Source organism: Oncorhynchus kisutch, linkage group LG7, assembly GCF_002021735.2.
Source record: "Oncorhynchus kisutch isolate 150728-3 linkage group LG7, Okis_V2, whole genome shotgun sequence".
NCBI classification, from domain to species: domain Eukaryota; kingdom Metazoa; phylum Chordata; class Actinopteri; order Salmoniformes; family Salmonidae; genus Oncorhynchus; species Oncorhynchus kisutch.
Window position 1 is genome coordinate 26,371,115 of NC_034180.2, and position 21,326 is coordinate 26,392,440.

General features: G+C 42.8%; 1 protein-coding gene across 1 annotated transcript in view; it reads right to left on the reverse strand.

Annotated features, from left to right (window-relative positions):
- Positions 1–5,591: 5,591 nt before the first annotated feature.
- zgc:174356 (proton-coupled folate transporter) overlaps positions 5,592–21,326 on the reverse strand; it is a 39,290-nt gene continuing 23,555 nt past the window's right edge. Inside the window, exon 7 of the mRNA XM_031828762.1 lies at positions 5,592–6,196. Within this exon, the coding sequence (XP_031684622.1) occupies positions 6,145–6,196 (52 nt within the window). The 3' untranslated portion in view covers positions 5,592–6,144. The remainder of the gene's footprint in view (positions 6,197–21,326) is intronic.

The following is a 21,326-nucleotide window of genomic DNA, read 5'->3' on the forward strand; positions in this document are numbered from 1 at the left end:
ACCACTGTTGTGTCATCAACAAACTTAATGATGGTGTTTGAATTCGTGCCTGGCCGTGCAGTCAGGAGTGAACAGGAAGTACAGGAGGGGACTGAGCACGCACCCCTGAGGAGCAGCGTGGCAAATGTGTTGTTACCTACCCTTACCACCTGGGGGCGACCCGTCAGGAAGTGTGCAACCAGAGTGAAAAAAACTAATTATTCCATTTCTATTCATCACATGAAGTTGTTCAGTTTATGTCTCAGTTGTTGAATCTTGTTATTTTCATCCAAATATTTACAGATGTTAAGTTTGAGCCCCTTTTCTCCCCAATTTTGTGGTATCCAATTGTTAATAGTTACTATCTCGTCTCATCGCTACAACTCTCGTACGGGCTCGGGAGAGACGAAGGTCGAAAGCCATGCGTCCTCCGAAACACAACCCGAAACACAAGAAGTCGCACTGCTTCTTAACACAGCGCGCATCCAACCCAGAAGCCAGCCGCACCAATGTGTCAGAGGAAACACTGTGTACCTGGCGACCTGGTTAGCGTGCACTGCGCCCGGCACAGGAGACGCTAGTGCGCGATGAGACAAGGATATCCCCACCGGCCAAACCCTTTGCCTGGGCGCAAACCCAGCCTGGGCGCGAACCCAGAGTCTCTGGTGGCACAGCTAGCTAGTGCCCTAAACCACTGCGCCACCCGGGAGCTACAATGGGGGAACAATCAGAATCAGATTCTTCAGTGGTACTGTGAGAACTTGCTGCAGACAAAGGACTTATGTTAGCCCCAGGTTTAAACTTGGCTTCTGTGAGGAGGGAGGCATCAGACTGGGATTTTGAAAGTAGAGAGCAGCCTTTGGGCCCCAGTCTGTTTGAGAACACATGTCAGACTACACGTCAGTAAGAGTTCCACAGGCATGTCTACTCTCATTTAGTCTCTTCCTGACAGACAGCTGAGGAACATCATGCCAAAGAATGATCGCATGTCACATGGGATGGTTGATGTTGAGGGAATCTGTCCATCTCTTTCTCTCTCACTCTCCCTTTCTCACACATGTATATCCCCCCCCCCCCCCACACACACACACTCACACACAAACTTAACTAACGTGTTACAGTACAGTGAACAATATCACCTCAATATCATCTGATTATATTTGGGTGAAATAGCACCGTTCATGGACCACACTTTATAGCTTTAGCACTGGAGTGGGAGTGTAAGAATGACGAACAGGTGAGTGACGGTGCATTTACTCAGACAAACCTGTGCTTTATGATCACTATACACACACTTAACCTGCAACACAACAAACATTTTTAGCCAAGCTAAGAGTAAGTTATTTTCAATTTCCTCAAGACTCTTTCCAACTGCATTGGTCAGCTGCGACATCAGAGTCATTAATTAACACATTGGATGTGTCCCAAATGACACCCTATTCCCTTAATAGAGCACTACTTTTGAACAGAGCCCTGTGGGCACTCTACGGAATAGGGTGTCTTTAGGGCCGGCACCATTGAGTCAGGGAGTAACTGGTGGAGGGAAACTCACTGACCATTCGACCATGCTACTGGACTGGTATGTATTGATCTCAGCAGGTAATAAGAAGAGCCAATTGGAAATAACGATTCCTTCTGTACAGATGAGCAGATATTGCTGGGAGAAATAATCTGTGAGATTGGATTATTTTTTGAAACACAGACTGGAGGATCTATAACGATAGGGCCATTAGTGACATCTTCTATTACTCATTATCTTGGACTATCATCTGTTTATCTGTTCCTCGGGGCTCAAGGGCCAGAAAACATTCTGAAGTCAGTCTTCTAGTCTGCCGAGGTGTAATGAGGTCTCCACACACACACACACACACACACACACACACACACACACACACACACACACACTGTGTTATTATGAGCTCCCTGACGGGCTCTCTCTCCGGCATTACTGTTGAGCCACCGGAGCATCCCTCATAACAGGGCTACGACATGAGAGCTGAGATGAACAAAAATAAATCCCCTTAGTAAACATACATTATTAATTGACTTCAAGCTTCCACATGACTGTTGCTGTAGTGTAAGGTCATCTCTTAAAATATTTGAGCATACACATTTCTGTGTGTGCAACAAGTTCTCACAGTACCACTGAAGAATCTGACATTTGTCTATAAATGTCAAATTTCGAAGTTAAATTAAGTTTAGGCTTTCATTCTGAATTAAGGGTTAATACAAGTCTAAACTGTGAATGGGGTGGGGGTCTCAACACACACACACTCACCCACACACTGTGGCATTATGATCTCTTTGAGGGGCTCTCTCCTCTGTTACTGTTGATCCACGGGACATCGGCGGATGTGGTGGATCGAGACACATCCAAAGTAAACTGATGGATTTGGATGGGGATTCTTTTATGTTACTTAGATTAACGAACTGGTGCATCAATTGACTCTAGGGGGTTATGGTTTGGGTTAAAACAAAGCAACTGCACTGTTAAGTTTAGGCATTAATTCTAGCACTAGGATTGAACACACAACCCTCGGTGCCAGAGCTCGCTGCTTGATGGTAATAGTGCTCACCGTTGCCCTTAGGGGCCGGTTTTGAAGTAATCTTCCGATGTCCTGCTTACCTGAACAGACGTCACATTTTTGCAGTGGATCTTGAGCGACCTGGCTGGAGTGTCTGTGTTCTGTACGTGGTGTCCATATGCAGCAGTCTCACTGTTCTGTATTCACACTGCTTCCAAGTGGTGCGGATTTGGCAAAGCCACAGCTCCCTGTGTGTGGTGTGTGTGTGTGTCTGAGAGTGTGGACCATTAACATTACAGAGTGAGAGGGAGAAAACAACGGGCAAAGACCAAACAAGACCCCTCACTGGTTCAGCAAGGATTGGACAATATCAAGTACCCCTAGGCTCGCTTTTTACTGCATCAAGCACAGTAATGTTGACTGGCTGGCATTGCAGCAGGAGATGTCAATTATGACATGTTTTTGTGCTTCCAACAAAAAAAGAATGTGAAGTTCAAATAAAAACCTTGGGGTTGTTCGGTTTCCAAATATCATGGGCCATTGCCTTTACAGGGCTAGCTGAAGATCTTTTGTGTTCAAGTAAGTGATGGGGAAAAAAGCATCTTAGGAAGGAGTTATTCCTTTGTTGACTGCTGTCAAACTCAATTTGACAAAAGAACAGCACTAAGAGAGCATTAAGAGCCTAGCAACTAAATGTACTGGCGCTGACACTCAGTGTTTTCTGTTCTCAAAATACATCCTTGAATTGTTTTCTGGTACCATAACTACCTCTGTGATAAGGTCTGGTTAGACCTAGAACACAATGAATGACAATTAAATGAGGAATGGGCCTGGTGATGTACAGATAAACTACATAATACTCTACTTATCTACTTATATTGTCAATAAAACAAGTGCAGGGATACGGCTGCAAATGTATGTTAAAATGCATAGATCATCTGTAGCGTTAACAACCAAATCCCTTTAGTAATTCAATATGTACTGCAATTTGATACTGCAGTTGAAATAGTTTTTAAAAATAGTTTCTCAAGAGATGAAAGGGCTCCCTGCTCTAGAAGGCATGTGACAGGAAATTAAAAACATTGTCATACCACAGCTATAAAGAGACAACACATCGACGAGGCCGAAGTGGAGCGGGTTGAGAGCTTCAAGTTCCTCGGTGTCCAAATTACTACCCACTGGGCACAAACGTCAATTCAATATCTATTCCACTTTGGTTCAATGTAATTTCAATGATAGGACGTGGAAACACCATTGATTCAACCAGTTTGTGCCCAGTAGGTAAGGACTTAAAATGGTCCACACACACATACAGTTGGGACCCCCTCAGGAGGTTGAAAAGATTTGGCATGGGCCCTCAAATCCTTAAAAAGTTCTATAGCTACACCATTGAGAACATCTTGACTGGCTGCATCAGCGCTTAGCATGGTAACTGCACCGCCCTAGATCGCATGGAGCAACAGGGGGTGGTGTGGCCGAGCTCCCTGCCATCCAGGACCTTTATATCAGGCGGTGTGGAAGGAACACACGGAAAATGGTTAAAGACTCCAGCCACACAAGCCATAGTTTTCTCTGCTTACGAATGGCAAGCGGTATCGGAGCACCAAGTCTGACACCAAAAAGCTCCTGAACAACTTCTATTCCCAAGTCATGAGACTGCTAAATAGCTAACAAAATGGCTACACAAACTATCTGCATTGACCCTTTTATTTTATTTACATTTTTACACTGACTCTATGCACACTCACAGGACTATACACACTCACTCATACACACTGACACTCCAACACAGACACTCACACACTTATTTTGCTCACACCCATAACACGCACATACTTTCATACTGACTCTACTCACACACAGTCATCATATACACTGCTGCTACTCTGTTTATCATATGTCCTGATGCCTAGTCAACTTACCCCTACCAATCCAGTATCCCTACACATCGTAAATGGTACTGGCACTGACCCTGTATACTGTAGCTTACTTACTTTCTTGAGTTCTTCCATCAATTTATAATGTGTTTTTGTTCTACTTTACTTATTTTATATTATAAACTGGGTGGTTTGAGTCCTGAAAGCTGATTGGCTGAAAGCCGTGGTATAGCAAACCATATACCGCGTGTATGACCAAAAACATTATTTTACTGTTTTAATTACATTGGTAACCAGTTTATAATAGCGAAGGCACCTCTGGGTTTTGTAGTATATGGCCATTATACCACAGCTAATGGCTGTATCCAGGCACTGTACATTGCGTAGTGCATAAGAACAGCCCTAAACCGTGGTATATTGGCCATATACTGTACCACACCCCCTCCTGCCTTGCTTAAGTATAATATTTTTACTCCTGATATTGATTACTGCATTGTTGGGAAAGAGCATGCAATAAAGACATTTCACTGTACTTGTGTACTCAACAATAAAACTTGAAACCAACAAAAAGCACTCTGCTCGGTACTGTAGACCATCTAAGGTAAAGGGTGTACTGGAGCTACTGTATGTGCTGTACTGTTACAGCAGTCAGTTGGATAGGAGGAATGTTGTTTTTATATTGTATCTCCTTAATTGGAGGAGGATATTTGGCTCGGTCTCTGTAAAAGGTAAAAAAGCTGCAGAATGCTTGCTCTCAGCTCTAATTGTGGTGCGTCGTATGAGAGCCTGTGTGTGTGTGTGTGTGTGTGTGAAGAGCCTCATCAGTGAGACTAGTGAGAGGTTTAATGCAGCTTTTCTCAATGACCTTCTCCAGATATGGAGTCTGACCTTTTACTCTTCTAATTTTATTAAACGGTTATTATTACTTCCTTTATCAGCTCAATCACAACTCTCCATTCTGTAAAACAACTTCAACAATCTCTCATCTTCTCGCTCTCTGCCTTTCTTTGTCTCGCTCTCCCCTCATTTCGTCTCACTCATCTCCCAATCTTTCTCCCTCAAATCGGTCTTTCCCTCTCCCCTCTCTGCCGTTGGATTTCTCTCTCCATATTTTCCCTTTCCCATGTCAAATTAAAATAATAATGGAATGCATAGTGATACCATGGAGATCTAAGATGTTTGTCTTTCTCTCAAGCGGCATAGGCTTTTATTATGATAATGCAATTTTATTCATAAAAGCAATTCTGCTGCAATCATTTTACAGGTGTGAAGAAACATATGTGTTGATTGAAATAACAGAAATGGGTAGAAGAGGCAATATTATTCATTTACCTTTACCCGTTTCCTGCAGAGCACAGCAGAAGCAGAACATGTGTGATGAGAATAACTTAAAAACGTGCATTATGGGTTACTCAAATGCAATGGGGTTGTCCCATTTTCACAGTTAATTTATCGGAAAATAAATATATATATATAAAAATTTAAAATCTATATGATTTCCTGTATAATGTACCATCTACTGCCCTCAAACTCAACTCTGGACATTGAAGCCAATTACACTGCATTTTTTCATTGTTCCCATCTAATCAGGGACTGATTTAGACCTGGGACACCAGGTGGGTGCAATTAATTATCAGGTAGAACAGAAAACTCCGTACCTGGTAGGGTAAGAGTTGAATAGCCCTGATCTACCGTATATTATGCACTGTATAGGGAGTAGGATGCCATTTGAGACACATCCTAGGTGTACTATAGGACTGAATTTAGTCCTGTATGACCAGGCGAGGTTGTGTGACTGGCATCTCACTGATCCACCTGTTTGAAGAGACAGTGAGAGAGAGAGACACAGAGAGAGAAATACATTGTTTACTGGAGAAACTGACCTATTCATCACACCAAATATCCACCAATGAAACGCTTCAGTTTGTATTTCTCCTGAGGGATCTCCCTATTCTCCCAACCTAGCCCTATGAATCTCATATCCCGTACAGAATTTCATCAAATTGGGGTTTTATGGATATAAATGCAGGACATAAGATTACTGTGTATGAATTATTAAAGGATATACCAGTAGGGAGAAGTCCACAGATAAACACTTTATAATATGGTAATATATTATAGATAACATAATCTAAAGACTACGGTCATCAGGTGGGACCCTGTGTTGTATCAACCATAATGCATTGCTAGAGCTGTTCCAAGCTATCATCCTGCTGGAAACAATACAGCAACGTGTGGTCGTCCAAGTGAGTTTGAAATAGAGTCAGGGATAGGGTCGCAAAATTCCAGGAACTTTCAATCAATTCCCTGGTTTTCCAGAAATCCTGGTTGGAGGATTCTTGATTTCCTGCTTATTCCTTCCCAATTCCAGGAATCCTCCAACTGGGATTTTGGGAAAACCATGGAATTTATTGAACGTTCCCAGAATATCATATCAGCAACATGTTATCTATGATGTCCAATATGAACAGAATATAACCCTGTAGCTAGTAGGCTACATCTGAAGGGTTTAAACACAATATATACACACTTTTCACATGTGTTTTTTCATCAGAAATGATTGGTATGGGGACCTTCATTTGGGTGTAAAATATGACTATTCTCAGATTTTTCATTCATAGGTTTTTGGTTGAATATCCATTGTTTCGCTGGAATGGATTGTTCGTATCCTGTATATGTGTCTCTGATATGTGGTTGTCTCACTGAGCTATCTTAAGATGAATGCACCAACTGTAAGGTGCTCTGGATAAGAGCATCTGCTAAATGACTAAAATGCAAATGTACATGTTTTACATACAGCTCTCATATTACTGTATTGAATTATACGAAAAATACATAAATATTGATGTCACAAATGTATCATTTGAACAGTTCTTTCTTAAAAACAAAACAAATATGCTTTAAGTGAGAATAGGCATTGGTCTAAAGCCGAAAAAGAAATTCACATGAGCACCACAATGCCAATTCCACCAATACTCTAACAAGGTTTTCCAGCACACAGCTTTGACCTACTACAGTAGCTATGTTGGTATTGTACTGCAAACTATGTGTAGGCAGGTTGCTTAGGGTTCAAACCTTCTCAAATAGACAAATTCATACTCTTAGAGAAGGTGCTTCCACAATAATGTGATTAGTACCGCATACAAGATAAAGTTTTGGATTCTTCACACACCACAGTACGACATTATCCCATTACACTATCTTTACAAGCTTTGATTTTATACTTACAGGACTGTAAGTTGGTGCATGCCTGTATTTCCTTAAACCTTTATTTTAGCAAAACATGTCATTGAAACAAATATATCATAATTGTCACGCCATGGTCTAAGTATTTTGTGTTTTTCTTCATGTATTGGGTCAGGCCAGGGTGTGGCATGGGGTTTTTGTATTGTGGTGTGTTTTGTCTTGGGGTTTTGGTGTGTATGTATTGGGATTGTAGCTAGTGGGGTTATCTAGCAAAGTCTATGGCTGTCTGAAGTGGTTCTCAATCAGAGGCAGGTGTTTATCGTTGTCTCTGATTGGGAACCATATTTAGGCAGCCATATTCTTTGAGTTTGTCGTGGGTGATTGTCCTTAGTGTCCTGATGGCCTTGTTCTGTGTTAGTTTACACAAGTATAGGCTGTTTCGGTTTTCGTTACGTTTATTGTTTTTGTAAGTTCGTGTTTCTTTATTATTTAATAAACATGGATTGCAATAGTCACGCTACATTTTGGTCCGATCCTTGCTACACCTCCTCGTCCGAGGAGGAGATAGAAGAAAGCCGTAACAGAATCACCCACCACCAACGGACCAAGCAGCGTGTCAACAGGCAGGAGCAGCCCAAAGAGGAGATTCGCTATAAGGATTTCTGGACATGGGAGGAAATCCTAAACGGAGAAGGACCCTAGGCTCAGCCTGGAGAATATCGCCGCCCCAAAGAAGAACTGGAGGCGACGAAAGTGGAGAGGCGCCGGTATGAGGCGGCAGCACAGCGACTCGGAAGGAAGCCTGAGAATCAGCCCCAAAAATGTATTGGGGGGGGGGGGGGGGGGGGCTCAGGGAGAGTGTGGCAGAGTCAGGAGTCAGACCTGAGCCAACTCTCCCTGTTTATCGTGAGGAGCCAAGGAGGAGACCAGAACCAGAGCCGGTGTTGGAGATGAGCGAAGCAGAGACTGTGAAGGAGTTAATGGGGAAATTGGAGGAGAGAGAAATGAGGGAGTTGCTGTGTTGGTGCTCTTTGCATGGAATTCGCCCGACGGAACGTGTCGGGGATTTGATGGCACCTGGGTTAGCGCTCCATATTCGTCCTGAGGTGCGTGTTAGTCGGCTGGTGAAATTGGTGCCAGCCTCACGCACCAGGCCTCCTGTGCACATCCCTAGCCTTGCACGTCCTGTGCCAGCACTACTCTCAAGATCTCCAGTACGCCTTCACGGTCTAGCCCATCCTGTGCCACCTCCACACTCCAGCCCTCCGGTAGCAGCTCCCCGCACCAGGCTTCCTGTGCGTGTTCTCGGTTCAGTACCACCAGTACCAGCACCACGCATCAGGCCTACAGTGCGCCTCGCCTCTCCAGCGCTGCCGGAGCCTTTCTCCTCTCCTGCGCTGCCGGAGTCTCCCGTCTGTTCAGCGCTGCCAGAGCCTTTCTCCTCTACAGCGCTGCTGGAGTCTCCCGCCTGTTCAGCGCAGCCAGAGCCTTTCTCCTCTCCTGCGCTGCCGGAGTCTCCCGCCTGTTCAGCGCAGCCAGAGCCTTTCTCCTCTCCTGCGCTGCCGGAGTCTCCCGCCTGTTCAGCGCAGCCAGAGCTGCCAGCCTGCATGGAGCAGCCAGAGCTGCCAGCCTGCATGGAGCAGCCAGAGCTGCCAGCCTGCATGGAGCAGCCAGAGCTGTCAGTCTGCATGGAGCTGCCAGTGTGCAAGGAGCTGCCAGTCTGCAAGGAGCTGCCAGTCTGCAAGGAGCTGCCAGTCTGCAAGGAGCTGCCAGTCTGCAAGGAGCTGCCAGTCTGCACGGAGCCGCCAGAGCTGTCAGTCTGTAAGAAGCCGCCAGAGCTGTCAGCCTACATGGAGCAGCCAGAGCCGCCAGTCAGCATGGAGCAGCCAGATCTTTCAGTCTGCCAGGATCCGCCAGTCTGCCAGACTCTTCCAGATCCGCCAGACTCTTCCAGATCCGCCAGACTCTTCCAGATCCGCCAGTCAGCCAGACTCTTCCAGATCCGCCAGACTCTTCCAGATCCGCCAGTCAGCCAGACTCTTCCAGATCCGCCAGTCAGCCAGACTCTTCCAGATCTGCCAGTCAACCAGACTCTTCCAGATCTGCCAGTCAACCAGACTCTTCCAGATCCGCCAGTCAGCCGGGATCTGCCAGATCCGCCAGTAAGCCGGGATCTGCCAGATCTGCCAGTCGGCCAGGATCTGCCAGTCGGCCAGGATCTGCCAGTCGGCCAGGATCCGCCAGTCGACCAGGATCCGCCAGATCCGCCAGTCAGCCAGGATCTGCCAGTCAGCCAGAATCTGCTGAAACCACCAGCCAGCCAGGATCTGGTAGATCTACCTACCTGCCTGAGCTTTCTCTCACTCCTGAGCTTTCTCTCACTCCCGAGCTTTCTCTCACTCCCGAGCTTTCTCTCACTCCCGAGCTTTCTCTCACTCCCGAGCTTCCCCTCAGTCCCGAGCTTCCCCTCAGTCCCGAGCTTCCCCTCAGTCCCGAGCTGCCTCAGTACCGAGCTGTCCTTCAGTCCCGATCTGCTCCTCAGTCCAGTGGGGTTCTGGGTGAGGACTACTAGGCCATGGTCGGCGGTGAGGGTGGACTATCCAGGGACGCGAGGAGAGGGGACTAAGACATTGACTGAGTGGGTTCCACGTCCCGCGCCGGAGCCGCCACCATGGACAGACGCCCACCCGGACCCTCCCTATTGTTTTGAGGGGTTTTGGTGTGTATGTATTGGGATTGTAGCTAGTGGGGTTATCTAGCAAAGTCTATGGCTGTCTGGAGTGGTTCTCAATCAGAGGCAGGTGTTTATCGTTGTCTCTGATTGGGAACCATATTTAGGCAGCCATATTCTTTGAGTTTGTCGTGGGTGATTGTCCTTAGTGTCCTGATGGCCTTGTTCTGTGTTAGTTTACACAAGTATAGGCTGTTTCGGGTTTTTGTTACGTTTATTGTTTTGTAGTGTTTAGTGTGTTTGTCATTAAACATGAATCGTAATCTACACGCTGCATTTTGGTCTGACTCTCCTTCACACCTAGAAAACCGTAACAATAATAAGAAATATTTTTAGTCAGTAGGTGCCCAACATAACAAAACGGTGGTGGTGTGTTGGACACAGTAGATCAGATAGATGCATTCCTGATTTCTGTAATTGGTAGCTCACCTGTGTAATAATAGGCTCAGAACCACTTGCCTTTCAAACATGGCCCTGTTTTATCAATTGCTTTGAGGATCAACGGACAGTTCATTACCTCTGTCAAAAGAATGTGAGGCTTAAAGTTATGCATCACCAGTTATAAAGATGGTGATGCAAAAACAATACACATTTACAATAGGCCTATATCTGAAAATACATAAAGCCAAATGATACTGTAGACATACAGTGCACTCAGAGTATTCAGACCTCTGGACTTTTTCCACATTTTGTTACGTTACAGCCTTATTCTATAATCGTTTAAAAAAATACAAATTCCAGGCAGAAGCCACTCCTCAGTAAAAGGCACATGACAGCCCGCTTAAAGTTTGCCAAAAGGCACCTAAAGACTATCAGACCATGAGAAACAAGATTCTCTGGTCTGATGAAACCCAGATTGAACTGTTTGGCCTAAATGCCAAGAGTTATGTCTGGAGGAAACCTGGCACCATCCCTACGGTGAAGTTTGGTGGTGGCAACATGCTGTGGGCGTGTTTTTCAGCAGCAGGGACTGGGAGAATAGTTATGATCAAGGGAAAGATGAATGGAGCAAGTAGAGATCCTTGATGAAGCCCTGAGTGCTCTAGAGCAGGTTATCAGACTGGGGTGAAGGTTCACCTTCCAACAAGACAATGACCCTAAGCACACAGCCAAGACAACGCAGGAGTGGCTTCGGGACAAGTCTCTGAATGTCCTTGAGTGGCCCAGCTAGAGCCTGGACTTGAACCCGATCGAACATCTCTGGAGAAAGAAAAAAAAATAGCTGTGCAGCGATTCTCCCCATCCAATATGACAGAGCTGGAGAGGATCTGCAGAGAAGAGTGTGGTGTGCCAATACAGGTGTGCCAAGCTGGTAGCGTCATACCCAAGAAGACTTGAGGCTGTAATCACTGCCCAAGGTGCATCTACGAAGTACTGAGTAAAGGGTCTGAATACGTATGTAGATGTCATATTTCCATTTATTTATTTATTTTTATACATTTGCAAAACATTTGGGGGAAAAAGTTTTTGCTTTGTCATTATGGGGTATTGTGTGTAGATTGATAAGGGGAAAAAACGATTTCATTCAATTTTGTCTAACAACATTTTTAAAAAGTCAAGGTGTCTGAATATTTATAGAATGCACAGAATAGCGTTTTGAAATGACACCATAAAATGATATATTTTAAACAAATACAGCTCTGTCATTGAACAACCCCATGTCATGATTAGATTGTGTTTCTTCACTCTCTTTCATAAGATCTTTAAATTAAACAAAAGCTAATTTACCCAAATTTCTGAAAATGCACATATAGCGTTTTGGAAATAAACTAATTTCATAAGGGATGTTTGAGTTGAAAAACAGCATGTAGCATCATTGATGACTTGATAATATAACATACGTATAAATAAAGGTTAAATAAAGGTAAAATAAAATAAAACGTATAAGATGAAATGTAACAGTCATATTCTCATTCTAAGCATGTTTATTTTTAGCAAACAATGGGTGTAGTAAAACCACTAGACGGTATCACAGTGTGTATTACACTTGACCATTACACACCTACTCATACAAAAGACAATCACCTGGATGAAATCAAATTTAGAAAAGTGTTGGCTAATAAACTATTTGCTTGTTGTCGGAGCCTAGGTTGGTGCGGGTGACTGAATTGATAACTACTTGCTGCTGTCAGATGTGTATACACCGGTGACTGCTTGCATTCATTCTTTGCTTGCGGGCTCATTTCTGTGACAGGCCTCAACGATGTGCCTTCATTTCAGTCTTAATGAGAGAGTGTACATGCGGAACAGAAAAGCTTTAGGGTGCCGCAGCCACAACTAATCCAAACAGCCTTCTCTCTGTTGGCGTTCCTTCACTGTAATAACACGAGCGCAGCTGAGGCCAAATTAAACCTGTAATTTTGGGAAATAAAAAATATATAATTGTGTCGGATGTGTCGGCACGCTACAATGCTCTCCGAGTCTGATCCCTGCAGAGAGTCTAGTTGGTGCTGATGAAGGAATGTCCAGTGGGATTATGCAATATACCCATCCTTGTCATTGAGAGTGAGACAATTGGAAGTGTCATGTTTATCATCACCGGTCCAATTACCAGCTTGGTTTGGAGTTCTTGGTTATACCTTTGACTTTGAAACATCCTGGATTTTTTTTGCAGGTGCATTACAACACTGTTGTTTTTACAATGTACTGTATCTGGCCTACACACAATACACCATAATGTCAAAGTGGAACTATGTTTTCAGAACATTTTTATGTTTTATTAAAAATGTAAATCTGAAATGTCTTGAAAGTATTCAACCCCTTTGTTATGACAAGCATAAATAAATTCAGGAGTAAACATTTGCTTAACAAGTCACAAAATAAGTTGCATGCAATCACTCTGTGTGCAACAATTGTGTTTAACAGGATTTTTGAATGACTCATCTCTGTACCCCACACATAAAAGTATCTGTAAAGGTCCCTCAGTCAAGCAGTGAATTTCAAACACAGATTCAACCAAAGACCAGGGAGGTTTTCCAATGCCTCGCAAAGAATGGCACCTATTGGTAGATGAGTCAAAAAAGCAAACATTGAATATCCCTTTGAGTACTGTATGGTGAAGTTATTAATTACACTTTGGATTGTGTATCAATACACCCAGTCACTATAAAGATGTAGGCATCCTTCCTAACTCAGTTGCCAGAGAGGAAGAAACCCGCTCAAGGATTTTCCATGAGGCCAATGGTGACTTTAAATCAGAGTTAAATGGCTGTGATGGGAGAAAAGTGAGGATGGATCAACAACGTTGTAGTTACTCCACAATACTAACCTAAATGGCAGAGTAAAAAGAAGGAAGCCTGTACATAATACAAATATTCCAAAACATGCATCCTGTTTGCAATAAGGAACTAAAGTAAAATTGCAAAAAAATGTGGCAAAGAAATCAACGTTATGTCCTGAATACAAAGAGTTATGTTTAGGGCAAATCCAACACATCACATCACTGAGTACCACTCTTCATATTTCCAAGCACGGTGGTGGCTACAGCATGTTATGGATATGCTTGTCATGGACAAGGACTAGGCAGTTTTTGGGGGGGATAAAAAGAAACAGAATAGAGCTAAGCACAGGCAAAATCCTAGAGGAAAACCTGGTTCAGTCTGCTTTCCAACAGACACTGGGAGATGAATTCACCTTTCAGCAGGACAATAACTTAAAACACAAGGCCAAAAATACACTGTAGTTGCTTACCAATGTTTCTGAGTGGCCTAGTTACAGTTTTGACTTAAATCGGCTTGAAGATCTATGGCAAGACTTAAAACTGGCTGTCCAGCAATGATTAACAACCAATTTGACACAGCTTAAATAAGAATTGTTTATGCAATCCATGTTTGCAAAGCTCTTAGAGACTTACCCAGAAAGACTTACAGCTGTAATCGCTGCCAAAATGTGATTCTAACATATATTGACTCAGGGGCTGGAATACTTATGTTAATGAAATTAATAAAAAAAGTATCTTTTGAAAAACATTTCAAGTGACTTTTTAGAAAAGGATACAGACAAATATTAACTTGCAAATGTACAAGTCTAAGGGGGACCTTTGCAGAGGTGCACTTACTCTTGTACAGTCCAATCAGCCTTAGGGCCATGTCATTAATACTATACTGAATACCAGTGTGACTGTTCATGTGGATATATTCAATTGAAGAATCATTTTGTACACTTTTTCTGCTACAATTGAATGTTCATGAATAAAAATCTAAAGTTCAATGGGTTTCCATCGCATTTGGAACTCTACCGTTTTGTCACAAAAACAGTTGCATTAAATAGAAAATGTGCCTACTCTGGTCTTGGCACGTGTACTCTAGTCAATGGCTTGCAGATACAGTCCAGATCGGCTGTGAGGGTACGCTAGTGTAGTTGAAAATAGAGATAGTGAATAAATGTGAACGATGATGAAGGCCAGTGATGAAGATGTGTCTAGCGACTTGCTGGGGACCAGCTTGATGACTCAATCACAATTTATGGCATTGTTTGGGTGGCCTGTCATCTGTGTACTACCACAGGGTCAAACACACCTTATCTGTGGTAAGCTCGAGGAAGAGCCATTCCCACAGAAGTCATAGGGTCACTGAAGCCAGGAGAGATGTGAAGAATGATGAAACTTGAATCGACTAAATTAATGTTAGTGAATTAAAATGGTCATGTTTGGATTGTTTCAAGAGTTCATAAAGAGCTAAGAATTGTGATATGTTACATTGTACTGTAAGTGGTATGGATTTATCGTTACAGAGGAACTGTTATTCTAATTGTCGGATGGCGGATAGTTCAAAGAGGAGTGACACAGGGGTGCACCCGTATAATTTAGATAAGAGTTGCGATGATTAGATCCAAGAATGTGTGTGTTGTTTTCATGCCTCTGTTTTAATGTTTTGAGTCATGCAAAGTGATGTTAATTAGACGATAGGAGATACTGGGAGTTAGTGATCTTGCAAGAATAAAAGCTGGGCTTATATTTAGATCAGGGAGTCAATGGTTAACCGATCTCTTGATGTACATTTGTATGTCATAGTGGTGGATTTCTATGCTGTTAAGACTTAGGATATTTTGTATTCTTTATACCGTGAAGACTTCTGGTATGTACCATTTGCTTATTGAATTCTTATTGCGTAACTGCAATAAATATGATTACTGTAGTCCTCACATTTGAGTAATATTCCTTTAATTATTATTTGGTGAAATGTCTAATGGTAAATGTTATTCACAATAGATATAGCATATGTGGTTCGTATTCAGGAAACTAGGCCTATGTCGCATGTCACTACTTCACAGGAACTGCATTTGAACATAAACATTTACTTTTTATCAAAATGAGTTTTTTGGCAGAAAGACCTTCAGGAACATGTGAACGTTCATGTGCCTTAATAACAAACTTGTATTTTATCCATAAATCTGAATAAAATTGTTAATTAAATGAGCCTAGTTGGTTTAGCCACAGAAAAAGTCAGAAGCCTTCCCGCTAGCCATGATTGGCTGAGATAAGATGGGCTGGACATGCCGGAAGATGAGTTTGGATTGGTGTGCATGTAGCATGCTTCTGTCTGTAAAGTGAGTTGTTCAGTATGTGTTCATAATCTTTTCAACAGCGCCATTTTTTAAAGATATAACGTTAGCCATCGAGAACTACAAAAAGTTTTGCTCCTTTTCTCAACAACATTGATACCCTGAATTTACCAGGCGCTATCGACAGATCAGCTGGTAAAAAGTGATGGGCTACTTTCTGCACATGCCACGGTCAGTGTGAACCGGAGTGACCTGACACCATGCTGGCCAAACAAGATGTAGCTACAAACAAAACAGAGTTAAATGGTTCCAGTCTGCCGTGAAGCATTCATCCATGTATGCAAGTCAGAGTCTAACAAAATGTTCTAATATTGTCAGAAAGTTGTTTTTATTGCAAGATAAACTGTACTGTTTGCTAGCTAACATTACGTGTATGATCTGTGTAGTAATATTATTTAAATCAGAATCCATTTGCATTGCTAGTTACAGCCTAACGTTAGCTAGCTAACTTTGAACCTAGTTTGTTAGCTTCAGCTACCTGCAGATTCATACTACAGCTATGATAATGTTTGTATTGGTAGTAGTACGAGTTGGAATTATCCCGGTTCATAACTAGCTAGCTACATGTCTAAACAAAAGACTCCACTTCGGCCGCATTATTACATGACCCATCAAATTAGCCAAGTGTGTCTGGGGGTGATTACGGCCATCTATTTGAATTTCATGAACATGTGTACAATGTCTAAACAATAGTGACCCATCCACTTAGCTAGATGTGGCTGGGGGGTGCTTATAGCATTTACTTCACATGACCCATCAATTTAGACAAGTGTTGGGTAAGCGTAGTCTAATAATGATAAAATATTTATACAATACTTTTTTCTGGACACGTTGTTTTTTATATTAATATACAAGTAACCACTTCGCTGTACCGTTTACACCTTCTGTATCCTGTGCATGTCACAAATAAAATGACCTTTCATTTAATATAGTGTGTGTTCACCAAATGGCCTCATGTGAATCCTTAAAGAGATGGATGGGTCTAAGGCTTAAAGTGTGAACGATGCTGAATGGGTGTAGACAAAGAAGAGCTCTCCAGTACGTGTACCAAAATATTCAAGGTCCATTTTCTCAAAAGTGGGGTTACAAGTTGATCAAATTTCAAGGCAGAATTACTTTCCCATTGTTCTTCAATTGCAGTGTATGACCGAATCTTGGCGGTCGGTCACATACATGCTTGGTCTCTGACTATACATCTCTGAGTCAAGGTTAACTCAATAATTTAATGCTAGGACATTGATTGCAAGACATTAACTCCTTGTCCCTTAGCCTCTTAAAAATTGCATTGTAAACCTAGACACGTGCATCTTATAGTATTTTGAGCGGTGACATAAGGGCAACCTTGGCTATTCCCACTGTATACGATTATGGGCCTATAGCATTCATATGGTAATGAAGTTAGATGGCATATCATAGTAGGGTCAGAGACCCCTACACACATTCTCTGTCATCCTCAGACAAACTGAATTTTCACTATCCTACATCAGTGCTCGACTTGGACTGATATTAGGTTCCGGTACTCATTTTGGGTGCCGGTAGTATTTATATTAAGGTGCAGGAGCTCCACAATACCTTTGAGCTAATATTCTATAAGAGAAACATGAGCTCAAGCAGTAGAAGATTTGAGGTGCCGGTACTCAAGTTCCAGCGATCTCCTGCCCAAATCAAGCACTGGTCTACATGTATGATTATTATGGATAAGAGCGGGAACATTGTTAAAATGTCAGCCTAGAATCAATCATCATGTCACCAGAATAAGACCCTCCATACCCTGGACCCAAACTGTTACAGACCTATATCCATCCTGCCCTGCCTATCTAAGGTCTTCGAAAGCCAAGTCAACAAACAGATCACTGACCATCTCGAATCCCACTGTACCTTCTCCGCTGTGCAATCTGGTTTCCGAGCCGGTCACGGGTGCACCTCAGCCACGCTCAAGGTACTAAACGATATCATAACTGCCATCGATAAAAGACAGTACTGTGCAGCCGTCTTCATCGACCTGGCCAAGGCTTTCGACTCTGTCAATCACCATATTCTTATCAGCAGACTTAGTAGCCTCGGTTTTTCCTAATGACTGCCTTGCCTGGTTCACCAACTACTTTGCAGACAGAGTTCAGTGTGTCAAATCGGAGGGCATGTTGTCCGGTCCTCTGGCAGTCTCTATGGGGGTGCCACAGGGTTCAATTCTCGGGCAGACTCTTTTCTCTGTATATATCAATGATGTTGCTCTTGCTGCGGGCGATTCCCTGATCCACCTCTACGCAGACGACACCATTCTGTATACTTCTGGCCCTTCCTTGGACACTGTGCTATCTAACCTCCAAACGAGCTTCAATGCCATAAAACACTCCTTCCGTAGCCTCCAACTGCTCTTAAACGCTAGTAAAACCAAATGCATGCTTTTCAACCGTTCGCTGCCTGCACCCGCACGCCCGACTAGCATCACCACCCTGGATGGTTCCGACCTAGAATATGTGGACATCTATAAGTACCTAGGTGTCTGGCTAGACTGTAAACTCTCCTTCCAGACTCATATCAAACATCTCCAATCTAAAATCAAATCTAGAGTCGGCTTTCTATTCTGCAACAAAGCCTCCTTCACTCACGCCGCCAAACTTACCCTAGTAAAACTGACTATCCTACTGATCCTCGACTTCGGCGATGTCATCTATAAAATAGCTTCCAATACTGGATGCAGTTTATCACAGTGCTGCCATCCGTTTTGTTACTAAAGCACCTTATACCACCCACCACTGCGACCTGTATGCTCTAGTCGGCTGGCCCTCGCTACATATTCGTCGCCAGACCCACTGGCTCCAGGTCATCTACAAGTCCATGCTAGGTAAAGCTCCGCCTTATCTCAGTTCACTGGTCACGATGGCAACACCCACCCGTAGCACGCGCTCCAGCAGGTGTATCTCACTGACCATCCCTAAAGTCAACACCTCATTTGGCCGCCTTTCCTTCCAGTTCTCTGCTGCCTGTGACTGGAACGAATTGCAAAAATTGCTGAAGTTGGAGACTTTTATCTCCCTCACCAACTTTAAACATCTGCTATCTGAGCAGCTAACCGATTGCTGCAGCTGTACATAGTCCATCGGTAAATAGCCCACCCAATTTACCTACCTCATCCCCAAACTGTTTTTATGTATTTACTTTTCTGCTCTTTTGCACACCAGTATCTCCACCTGCACATGATCATCTGATCATTTATCACTCCAGTGTTAATCTGCAAAATTGTAATTATTCACCTACCTCCTCATGCCTTTTGCACACAATGTATATAGACTATTTTTTTCTACTGTGTTATTGACTTGTTTATTGTTTACTCCACGTGTAACTCTGTGTTGTTGTCTGTTCACACTGCTATGCTTCATCTTGGCCAGGTCGCAGTTGTACTCAACTAGCCTACCTGGTTAAATAAAGGTGAAATAAAAAATAACATACAAAAAATATTTATAGGAAAGGAGCATCAAGATCACTTTGCACTTTCACCACCCTGTGAAGTGGCCTGATAAACTACATGGTTTCCCCGAGTCGTATCGCGTGACTCCAAGTTTACTTCGAGATGGTTATTATATCAACATTTATGCATAAAGGCATTTCCACCCACATTTATCGCATAATTAATTTTACCGACAAAAAGATCCAACCATGTCGAACGAACAAATTATCTGTCAGTATTTATAAAATTGTATCATAGCTGTCGTGATTTCTTTTAATAAGATGACTTTACTCGTCTAAAAACTGTGGATGGAAACGTGGTTAAAGTCATTAATAGTATCTTCAGCTCCTGCACAATTTGCCCATTCAGAGTGGACTGTCACTCATCTACCTACAGTAGGGTGCCAGTCTGCCTCTGCTTTGTCCATGTCTAGCACAGAAAAATCCAGGGAATCAATAAATATAGAAAGAGAAAGGGAGGGGAAAAAAGGGAGAGCGAAATAGAGACAGAGAAAGAGACAGCTATGGAAACAACCCTGGTCTTACAGCCACCAGTTATTACCATTGTACCAGTCAGACAGTTTAGCCATTGAGTGGAACATAAGAAGGAAGGTAAATGTATACCTAAATAAATCATTAAATCAACAGACATGCTTACTTTGCCTTGAATCTGAGCAGTAGCAGCATCTTTCTGGCAAGTGTGTTTCTGGTTTGTGTGTCTAAACAAACTGGATCAATCCACTGTCGTAATCAATGCAGTCGCTTCAACAAATCTCCATTCAGCAACAGTAGGAGTAACAGACTGTTCCCACGCATCAACAGACAGACAGACACCACAAAAAGACAGTAATCTGTTTCATATCTGCCTTCACCAGACGGTACTACGACCATCCTAACAGATGACAAAAAATCCTTCAAATTATCAGTCCTTTGCAAATGTTTTTCATCAGTTTGGACACATTTGAACTTCTGTCTGTCATCACCTCAGTTCCGTTTTCTGCAACTTCCCTTTGATGGTTTGTGAAAAATATCATTGGAATATAATATATTTTGTCTTATACAGCATGTATTATACAGCATTCTGTACCCTTTCCACAGTCATTAATTATAATCTAAGCTCACTACTTTATGATAAATGTAAATCTCTAGTGGAATATACCACATTGCATTCAATTTCCCAACCTGCTCAACCAATAAACAGAGTTTGATTTCCAGGCTGTACAACATGGGAGGCTGTCTTAACCTCATCCGTTTTGATTTATTGTGGGGAATGTATGTACAGTGCATTCGGGAAGTATCCAGACCCCTTCCCTTTTTCCACATTTTGTTACGTTACAGCCTTATTCTAAAATGGATTAAACATTTTTTCCATCAATGTACACACAATACCCCATAATGACAAAGTGAAAAGAGGTTGTATTAAACAAATGTATTAAAACATAAAACTTTATTTACATAATTATTCAGACCCTTTGCTATGAGACTCGAAATTGAGCTCAGATGCATCCTGTTTCCATTGATCATCCTTGAGATGTTTCTACAACTAGAGTCCACCTGCGGTAAATTCATTTGATTGGACATGATTTGGAAAGGCGCATACCTTTCTACTTAAGGTCCCACAGTTGACAGTGCATGTCAGAGCAAGAACCAAGCCATAAGGTCGAAATAATTGTCCGTAGAGCACTGAAACAGAATTGTGTCGAGGCACAGATCTGGGGAAGGTTATCAAAAAAATGTATGCAGCAATGATGGTCCCTAAGAACACAGTGGCCTCCATCATTCTTAAATGGAAGAAGTTTGGAACCACCAAGACTCTTTCTATAGCTGGCACCTCAGACAAATTGAGCAATCGGGGGAGAAGGGCTTTGGTCAGGGAGGTGACCAAGAACCCGATGGTCAATCTGACAGAGCTTCAGAGTTCCTCTGTGGAGACGGGAGAACCTTCCAGAAGCACAACCATCTCTTCAGCACTCCACCAATCAGACCTTTATGGTAGTGGTCAGACGGAAGCCACTCCTC